Source organism: Mercenaria mercenaria, chromosome 1, assembly GCF_021730395.1.
Source record: "Mercenaria mercenaria strain notata chromosome 1, MADL_Memer_1, whole genome shotgun sequence".
Taxonomy (NCBI): domain Eukaryota; kingdom Metazoa; phylum Mollusca; class Bivalvia; order Venerida; family Veneridae; genus Mercenaria; species Mercenaria mercenaria.
Window position 1 is genome coordinate 43,509,418 of NC_069361.1, and position 10,742 is coordinate 43,520,159.

Here is a 10,742-nt window from a genome sequence, read left to right on the forward strand (position 1 = left end):
GAAAAAAATTGAAAGAGAAAATTATTAAACAGTACCGACTTTGTTGTACTCGAGTTCTTGCAGGAGACATAACATGCCCACTGTGATGTCGAAGATGCATATGCACTCTTTAAAGTGTATCAAGCGGCAAGGTATCATCGAAAAGCAACACTCAACTATTCAGTTACAGTAGAAGATGTGTTTAAGTTCACAAATAATGTCGCAGAGAATCGCGATTGACACTCAGTTGGAAATTTGCAGCTCACTTGATATGTAATATCAAACAATCAACCAAACAAAAAATAATGGCGAATTGTGAGAGTGCGATAGTGATGTACTGCAGTACTGCTTCGTCATCGTACTGTCGTGTTTCACCGGCTTACTGTTGCGCTTTGCCATCGAAGTGTCACCACCGCACTGTCACGCTTAACCATTTTAGTGTCACCATCGCACTGTCACGCTTAACCAATGTAGTGTCACCATTACACTGTCGCGCTTCGCCATCGCACTGTTGCGTTTCACTATCTTACTATCATACTTCGCCATAGCTCTGTCACGCTTCTCCATCGTAGTGTCACCATCCTACTGACACGCGTCGCCATCGCTCTGTCACGCTTCTCCATCGCAGTTTCATCATCGAGTTGTCGAGCTTTGCAATCGCACTGTCGCGCTTCACCCTCCTTTTTCTGTTTATATACCTTATTTGCATTGTACTGTTCAAGAATAGTCTCCGTTGGTCTATTGTTTTCATGAGGTTTGAAAAATAAATATCAGCCGGTAGGGTGTAATTCAAACGAATACCACCCGACCAAATGTTATTTCTAAACAATATTGTATTCAAAATTAACCTCTCAGCTAGAAAATGAATAATAATACATGTAATTATTATTTTTTTTTGTAAGAAAATATTTTAAATCAGCTCTTATTGCAAGCCATGGAACGTTACAAATATTTGTTGTCAGGTTAGCATCATAAAAAATACACTTGCGACAGTGCGTTGGCGAAACGCGGCAGTACAATATGGTAAACCGCAACACTAGGATGGTATTAGGCATTTCTAGCCTATCACGATGCTGACTTGAATGTCGTATGCCGATTAAATATTGGGGGTTTTCTCAAATGCATTCAAGTATATACGCATGTAAAGAAACAGGGCTGTAGCAAGCGGTTATTTTTTTCGAGGATCATTATACATTGTTTCAGAAAATGAGTCAGATAGATTTGTTACTATATCTAATCAAAATATAGCATTATTTTACTTCTTTTAATCGTTCGCGTCTGCAAACAGTTAAAAGACACACGTAAGTTCACTGTTTGTAGGGTGCCTCGATGCATGTTTTAAGTTCGGTGCTTTCCAATACTTTTGTACATATACTGCATGCGTTCATATATATATAAGAACAACTGTATGTTTAAATGACTTCAGTTGTTGGTATTATTATCGACATTTAAGGATTTATATATTTATCAATCGACAAAATGACCTGAAATGAAATATGGTGGCTGATTTGTGGTATTTCGTTATTTCGATCGATCGCAGCGATACAACGATAAACGTCGTGCCGAAGGTCGCCAAACATAATGTAGCCCTGCCGAAAGTCATTAGGGCGCCCCAACGAACGTCGCCCCGCAAAACGTCGCTCCGCCGAACGTCGTGATGTAGCCCTGCCAAACGTCACCCCATCGAATGTCGGCCCTACAAAAAGGCCCTACAAATGTCACCCCACCCCGACAAACGTCGGTATGGCACTCCGCCAAACGTCGGCCCGCCAAGTGTTGTCCAGTCGTTTCCACCTTCCGGAATAAATTGGAAATAAAAGATTGTAAGATTTTAAATTTGATGGCTTATTTATATGTCCTTTATGAAGTGTTACCAAAGAATATTGCTTAATCTCACCACCATTCCCCTGCGCAAACTTTCTCATCCCACGATCTTAAATTACACGATTTTTCTTGGAATAAAGTTAGAGGGAAATTTGCGCGCGTGCGTGCGTCCGTCCGACCGTCTTATCTTTATCCAGATTATAAAAGTGTCTAACATTGGAAATGCACCTTACTCTTACCTCAGCCAGATAAATTGTCGTACGAGCACCAGGCCCCTCTCCGAAAGGTCAATGCTACATTGAGTGAGTGTGTTTGGCAAAGATTATGGCAAGTATTATCCGAGCAGTAACTTTAATACTGAAATCTGTATTACTTCCTAAATGATACGGCTAGTGCTATGCAAAACAAAGGCCCTGAAGTCAGGCGGGGCGACGTTTAGTAGGGCGATTTTCGGCAGTGGGACATTTGGCGGGGTGAAAGTCGACGGGGCGCTATAACGAGGTTTGGCGGGGTGACGTTAGGCGGGGCGACGTTTGGTGGTGCAACATTCAGCGGGGCACATTTGGCGGGACGAGACGTTCGGAGAGGTGACATTTTACTGGGTGCCATAACAATGTTCTGCGGGGTTATGTTTGGCATGGCGCCATAATGACGTTTTGTTGTTATGTTGCTGCGATAGAGCAAACACCATACAAAAAGAATGGTAGCAGAAAATACAGTGATATACCGTGATACAGTGATTCCACTTTCCTTATGTGCGAATACGGAAATAATATAGGTCGGCGCGTGATACGAAATAGTTAACATGGGTTGGAGCTTTATAACTTGCGAATGTCGCTCGATCGGCCTGTCCATGTGACTTCCAAAAATGAAAATACAGACTGTCGGTCGATCAGCCATATGGCTTTCAAATAAATACTACGACCAAAGTATCGTGCGGTCACCATATGGCTACGTAAGTGGCATTTTGCGTGGACAGTGCGAAATCTGGAAATGGAACTTGCAATTCCTGTTATCGCAATCCAGTTTTATCATAGAATTGTTAAGACGAAATCCTGTGATACTAAGTCGAAATTTTGATATTAGATATTTAGAAAATCCAATTTTTCCAACTTGTTGGGTTTTTTTTTTTTTTCAAATAAAGTTTTGGTGCATTTTCACTCAGTCTTTGTTATTACTAAATGGATTTGATTCAGTCTAAAAAAATAATTTACATCATCACCAACATCATAAAACTCAAGGTCCAGAACTCATGCACCAATATTTCATGAATTTTGCACTCTTTTACTGTCAAGCTGCCAAGTATTTTAGCTGAATTATGGACGTTTTTGGGCTTGACATTGGTTTGTTTTTGTTATTTAATTCGAAATGTCGATGTAGTAAAACTAAATTTCAAGTAAGGTATATGAAACTGTTCAAAATATAGGGCTAGAAAGGTACGTAACTCGAAATTAAGAGTAACATATTTTATTAAATAACACGTAGCTGGCATTAATGCTCTTTCGTATAATGCAGCCTTTTCAGTACACCTAAAATTCTATAGCTTATATATCTATTCTACGTTTATCCATTATATTACATTTATGTTTGATTTTTTTTTTACATTTATCTTCATTGAAAACATGGTTGTCTGAATTCAAAACGACTTCCTGTCGGGAAACTCATATACGTGTACAACTTCACTTTAAAACGTTTAAAAAAACCCCTAAGCAATGGCATTTCCAGAATAAGATATTAACCACCAGATTGGTATGAAATAAATAAATAAAGTCGTGGCATTAATGCTACTATTACACCACGTTATATCACTTGAATATTTTGAGATGTCCCCTTAGACAGGTAAACAGGTAAATACGTCCTTAATCGGGTATACATCTTGTCATCGGGATAGATTAAAAATGCCTAATACTACGATGGTGAATCGCGGACCGTGACACTACGATGGTGAAGCACGACAGTTGACTCCGAAGAGTAGTTCAACCGACTGTCACCATCGTACTGTCGTTGTTTTCACAATCGTACTGTCGCGATTAGCCATCATACCGTCGTACCTTCGGGCTTCCCATTTACAGGGAGTAGGCGCTAGCCCTAACGGAACAACGTAAATCCCACGATTAAATCGAATTCTTATAAAATTGAAAATCATTTTTTCATGCGCTTTCTGACAGGAGTAATTCAATCATAATCACACATTAAACCCGAATGCTAACTAAGTTAATTATAATAATACCCCCCCCCCCCCACACCCCCCATCGAAATTCACAGCTCATAACTAAACTTCATTTTTCTATTATAATTCGAAATAGAGGCCTGTGTGTTATTTTCTGACATTAACCGTATAACTTAACGAAATATTGTCGACAATAAGCTCCATAGTACAAATTTTTCGGAATCGTCCGAAACTATCAGCGTAACTTTAAAATACCACCAAATAACATCGCGTTTACTTCATTTTTCATTTATAATTCGATTTACTTTATATGTGATGCTTTTTATATTTCAGTATATGCCTTCATTGGACATATATTTTTACGATAGAATTTCGAAAATTGGTTCCATAGTACAAGTTTTCCGAAATTGTCCAAAACTGTAGCGTAACTTTAAAAATACCACCAAATAACGTCGCATTTCAGCTCGGGGGTGGGGAAACAAAATCGGTGGTACTGAATAAACGAATTCGGTGACATACAATTTTTTGTTAATCAAACGCAAGTAAATATATTTGCGGATTTATGATTGAAATTTAAACAAAATTCCTCGACCCGAAAAAAATGTTATACACGAAAAATGGACAATTTTCCAGGTAAACTCTACGTTACGCTTTGTATAAGTCTGATGCTTTAATGCGTCAAAATCTTAAGGTACGTCATAGATTATTCACGAAATTTATATCACAGGAAAGGAAATTTTAAATCTTTTAAGAATATATAAATTTCATTCGGCTCCGCTTCCAGCTAAAACAGGGATATGCTGGAAACCTTACAGAAACAATGAAAATGACCTTATGAAATGACGCCCAAAAAGTGCCGTTAGTGGCCAATTTTGACAGCGCACCAAACAAATGTGGCTTAAATAAGAGCCAAACGGAAAACTGGAATAAATCAGAAATATGGTCAATTTTCTTTCGTTAATTTTTCATAAATCTATCTAAAATTTTTTTTAAGGCCGCACTCCGTCTTAACGTCACACCAACACAACGATATGTCATATGGCGACTGTCTGGCTTGCTTGGTGGAAGAAGACCCACCAAGCATTATTTCAGGCATGGACGCTGGGCCGAACATCCGTTAGCCAGTTGGGTGGCATTCTCATACATGTATAACAGAGTTCTATATCACATGCGAGATTTCGAACCCACAGAGGTGAGGGGCAAGTGATTCCAAGTCAGCGACAACCACTCGGAAACGGAGGACCCTCGAATATGTAAACAGGCAGGATCTAAGTAAGGAAGTTTTGTATCTAAGACCCATTCTACACGTTTTAACCTTAAAGATAGGAGGTCGAATAGATAGCTTAAATGATTTCATTCAATTCTTCAGAATCGAACACGTGCATAGTTTTGTCCATATTGTACTGATACCGCTCTTTATCTTGTCTCCTACAATATTCTTGCATTTCTATTGGTCAACAGACGTCACGTGGAGACAGGATATATTCCATATCCTGCTAGTACATTTCAGATATGAATTTTGATTAAAAGCATCGCTAGCGTAATTGAATCAAGTCAGATTATAAGCTCCAGCTATAGATATCGTTTCCGAGATAAAAAAATTAGTGTTTTTTTTTTTGCCGGTCTATTTTATTCCTATCTAAATTAGGTTTGTGAAGTTAGTGGTAATAGAAGAACAGTAACTCTGTATGGGACGGCCATGATTGCTAGGTTGAAATGTTGTTTTAGTTAAGTCATCGTAAAGCAAAGGAATTAACATATTTGTAAGACAGTAGTTTGCTGTAGGATCATTTAATCTACCTGCAAGATAAAGGAATTAACAGGAAACGGGACGAAAGCCGAAGTTTTAAGACATTTCTGACAATGTGTAATCTGATGATTTTTCGAAAGGATGGAACATAAAAGTTTTTCAAAAGCTTCTGTGTTTTGTGATTCAGTCAAAATACAGTTCATTTTACATTTTATGGCTGGTATTAATCAACTCATTCAACTATAATCAAGCATGATGACCAGAGAAGATTGCAGGATTCCAGTCTGCACTGAAACTGTAAGTAGTTTTATTAACATAAAAATTATGTTAATTACAGCGAGGATGTAAAAGGTATCGGCAAGATAAAATCGTTACACTGATTGTTGGTGACAGGATACGGGATACAAGCAGTGTAACGAATTATACACACGATTATTTTGCTATACCTGTCCATTATTAAACAGTAACTGTCCATTCTTAAAATAATGGTTAATAATTTACGTATATTGACAATTTCAGAAACTAGATCTAGATGAATGTCAGTTAAGCACGTATCAGGCTATGTGTTACGGGTAATTTTCCTGTAATTTCGGGATAAGAACGATTCTTTTGTAATAACGATATTACTTATTGCAATAACGAATTATTTTGTCGTAAAAACGGGATATGCACATGTAGTCGTCATAACGAGTAAATATCTAAATGTTATAATGATAGAATATCTCGTGATTACGGGATAAGGAGGTCATTTTTGCAAATAAACTCTTCGATTTTTGTAGTTTGAAGATTGCTGTCAAATTTCCATTTTCTGTTTTGTAAACACCAGATGCATTTAAAATTGCGATTTTTGTTATATTTGATGTTGGGAGTTTGTTATACCAGCGATATAAGTGAATGTAGAAGTAAAACGTGTACAATGTTTTTGTATAACTTAATTTTGCAATTTTCTAAAAGTACATTTGCTTATGATAATATTATGAATGAAAATGTTTTTAGAATTTAAGAACTTCCCTCTTTTACCAACGAACACTTTCAGAACGGTGCATATTCTTGTTTGGTTCTTGGAAAAGAAAGAAGAAAAATCATAAATCTTGTTGTAGATTTTTTAAAATAAGGGGTCGAGGTTTTCTCCTTAACTTATTAAAACAGAATTTCAAAAGCAGAAAATAATTTGAATTAAATTATATTTTCATCACTTTATACATTTTGAGAAACAAAAAAGCAAGTCTGTTTCACTGTTTGATAATAAATGCTGAGTAATATTTAACAATATATGCATACAATTTAGAATGTCTTCACCTGGACTCGTAACTGTTTTACAAAAATATGTAAACTCAGTACGAACAAAGCATGGACAAATATAAATGCATATATGAGCCATGCCATGAGAAAACCAACACAGTAGCTTTGCGACCAGCATGGATCCAGACCAGCCTGCGCTTACGGGCAGTCTGGTCAGGATCCATGCTGTTCGCTTTAGGCCAAGTTGAATTTTAGTTTTGTAAAGGTACTTAATAAAATCTAAATATAATAAAACGAGATCTATTTTAACATTTCTAAGAAGCAACACTGAATATCATTAATGTTTAAGAAACTTTGAAAATGCAAGAAATCTTTTTATTTAATTTTGTCTCCGCTTGACTTGCTTTTAGTACAGAGACGTCTTGCAAAATTTCGTAAAACTGGCACTTACTACCTTATTAGAGGGGCAACGATTAATATTTAACACGTTATTCCGTCAAGTAATAAGCAATTTGCCTACGTGTTTTTTACTTGCATTTTTGTACCTTCAGTAAGGTCATGTTTACTAGAAATTAGGAAATTGATAATCTTTACTGTTTACAAAATGTTCCACCGTTTATCCTCCGCTCATAACCAATGAAAATGGCGTATGCCCGCTCCGGCAAGCAGACCAGCCGCAAACGTTTCACTGCTCAGGTTGTCAAACGAAGCTTCAGCAATAGGGACATTTTTGGCTAGAAGTCTATTGGTCGATTTTTAAAAAAATAAAATTAGTGGATGTTTTGTATAGTCAGTTATGTTTAATTGGTTATTTTTTTATATTATATATGTGTAGGGTTTTTAATGAAAGAGCAGTTTCTATGGAAGAAATCATTGAATGCGTGATTCAAATGTCCTGGTATCTAAGAGACGACATAATGGGAGCCCCCAACAAGTTGCAATTTGCAAAACATATTAAGATAAATTGCCTTTAGACACGTATTACCATTTCTTACGTCTAACACCATGATACAAAGATTTAGTGCAACATCAAGCAAACTATTTGAGTTAATATTGAAAAAGTTTCAGCTTTAATTTCACTTAGATTTAGTGTCCTTAAACCGAGAGTCATCGCATGACACGATAAAAGTATCAGATATCCGCCCCCATTATATATTTTAATTGACTTTTCTCGCTGACTTTGTTGAATTTGCTTTTGTTTTATCAGCTGCTACCATTTATCAAACTTGTTTCCGTTTGCATTAGAAACCAAATGCGCGGTAAATTAGCTCAATTATTTTGAAAATTATTATTTATCAAGTAAGCAGTTTTTTTTAATCATTTCCATTTAAGGTGTTACCACGCGCTATGATGCAATATGCAGTACTACTCATGTAGTATGCAGTACTACAGCTGCGCGAAAAGATAAATTTGCAATCGACATTAACGTGACACGGACACAGATGTAGGTTATCTACTATGTCAAGGCAAGGATTTATGAATGTAAAATCGGGTTGGAGAATGAATAAAACGATATGTTAATGCAGTTTATTCGGTGTATATTAAGTTTGATAGCGAACTGGACGAATTGAGTGTGTGTACAGGGTAATCATGGAAATATAAAGAAGTTGCAGTAGTGACGTCTAATTCAAATTAAAATTAACAGCAAATTAAGATTAAAGAAAGCGGAGAAGATTGTATTATGGAATTAAATGGTAAATTAGTGGCAAAAAATAATTCAAAACAATCTGCCAGTTTGAAAGCAGAAGCGGAAATTAACGTGGGAACCGAAGCAACGGATGCAATCATCAAAAAGACAGAAGATATAAGACTCATCTATGACAAAACTCAAGAACTTGATGGCATTCTTGAACAATCAGACACCAGTTTCTGTGAAGAACCTAAAGTAAATGAGAAGCAGAATGATGGAAAATTGTTGAGTAATACAAAAGAAAACGACCAGTTAGAAGAATATTTAAATAACATTTTTGAGAATGAGTGCAGATTTTCAGTAGAGGAAAACGAATTAGAATTCATACAGACAGGCATAGAAAAGTATTTACTAAAGCATATTGATGACTTCTATCATGTTTATGCAAATGGAGAATGTAAATTACGGGGATGTGATATAAAGCACTGCACACCTGAACTACTGAAGGTCGGTAGTTTTTATGAGGGGACAAGAAATAAGTTTCCTGATGAGTTTGACTTTATTGTTGTAATTGGAACGGTTGATGAACTGCCAATAAAAACAGTGACCGACCATAGTAAATGCCCATGTCGTGAAAAGCGCTCTTTCCGATATGAATCTGACCAAGATGCCTCAACTGTCATAGAGTTTGTTAAAATGTCTTCTCATGGCCCAGCAGCAAAAATTATCCTCTGTTACAAAGAAGGTAGTAAGGAACAATTAATCTCTGTGGACATTGCAACTGCTATTCGTTTCGTGTATACACGTGATATACACAATGTCAGAAATATAACAAAAGAAGATGATGTTTTTCATTCTGAATTTCATAAAGAAATTTTGAAAACAGGTAGTTTTCTGCTTTTGGACAGTCAATTTTGCCTCTCCTATCCAGGAGGAGACTGTATTGGTCCATTCGGTACAAGCATTACAGAAACCGAGGTGTATTTCATGCAAAATATAGTGTCTGCAAAACATAGGCGAGTTTACAGGTTACTAAAATATTTGATAAATGGCAACTTTAGCGATAAGTTATTAAAATTGTCTAAATCCAAATGCCATTTATCTATAGCCTCGTACAACATAAAGACTGCTTTAATCTATCACCACTATCAGTGTCAAGATGGAAGTATGGCTGTGTCTGACTGTGTGTTAGACATACTTAACTACTTCTGCAATAAAATAAGTCCTAACAAAACCACAGAGGATACACCTATTTTACCAGATTCAAAATATGAAGTTTTCCCTGACAGGTTATGTACATTTGACTTGACACGTAAAGAGCCTTCGGAATATGATGCTAGCTCATATAGACGGTTTTCTACAACAATGCTCTTCTTCCAAGGCCCTTTAATCCGTGGTCCAGGAGATTTCATCGAAACTGTCATCCACATTTTCTCTGCCTTCATACAACGACTGGTTTGCCTGAGAAAGACATCTGCTTTCAAAAAGTGTGCTCACACTTTTAACGATTCTCTGCTAGAAAGTTTACTCCAAACACCGTGGATTTTTGAATTAGCTGAAAAGGAAATGATATCTCAAAAAAGTATTCGAAATGAATCTGATTGGAGGCAATTGTCTGAAATAAAAACTGCCGAAAAGAACTATGACTGTTCATGGTGCAATTATTCATACGGAGGACATTCACTTATCTACAGTACAACTGCGCAAAGTACAGTGATCTACAGTAGAATCCCACTAACGGGACAACCAACGACTTTTTAAAATTATGGAAATTTGTGTAAACATTTTGATCCAGCTTCTCACTTCATGTAGAAATACAATGTAAATAAATTAATTTTAAATGTTTCTAGAAACTTTTTTTGTTTCTGCCAAGAACGTTATTTACGAATAAGATTTTTTAAAAACCATATTGACCTGAAACTCTTTACACGAAGTACCTTTTAAGATCCTTTCCCTAATTTCTGTAAACAGATGAAAGGAGATTGTTGATTTTAAAAATACTGTACAATATGTCTTAAACTGCATTGGAAATAATATGAAATTGTATACGTTTAATAAATTTCAAATATCTTCAAAACCTTTATAAACCAAAGAAAAAAAGAAACAAGAGGACATAGAATTGGCTGCGTTTGTCCGTTCGACCATCT

The 10,742-nt window shown here is 36.2% G+C and overlaps 1 protein-coding gene across 1 annotated transcript; it reads left to right on the top strand.

Moving 5' to 3' along the window:
* The first annotated feature begins 5,668 nt into the window (after positions 1–5,668).
* LOC128557694 (uncharacterized) lies at positions 5,669–10,440 on the top strand. The gene is made up of 2 exons (XM_053545667.1): positions 5,669–6,020; positions 8,298–10,440. The coding sequence occupies exon 2, from the start codon at positions 8,647–8,649 to the stop codon at positions 10,354–10,356; it is 1,710 nt and encodes a 569-aa protein (XP_053401642.1). The 5' UTR covers positions 5,669–6,020; positions 8,298–8,646; the 3' UTR covers positions 10,357–10,440.
* Positions 10,441–10,742: the final 302 nt, after the last annotated feature.

Coding starts and splice junctions, on each gene's coding strand:
- LOC128557694 (XM_053545667.1), top strand. CDS start 8,647: ATGGAATTAAATGGTAAATTAGTGGCAAAAAATAATTCAAAACAATCT.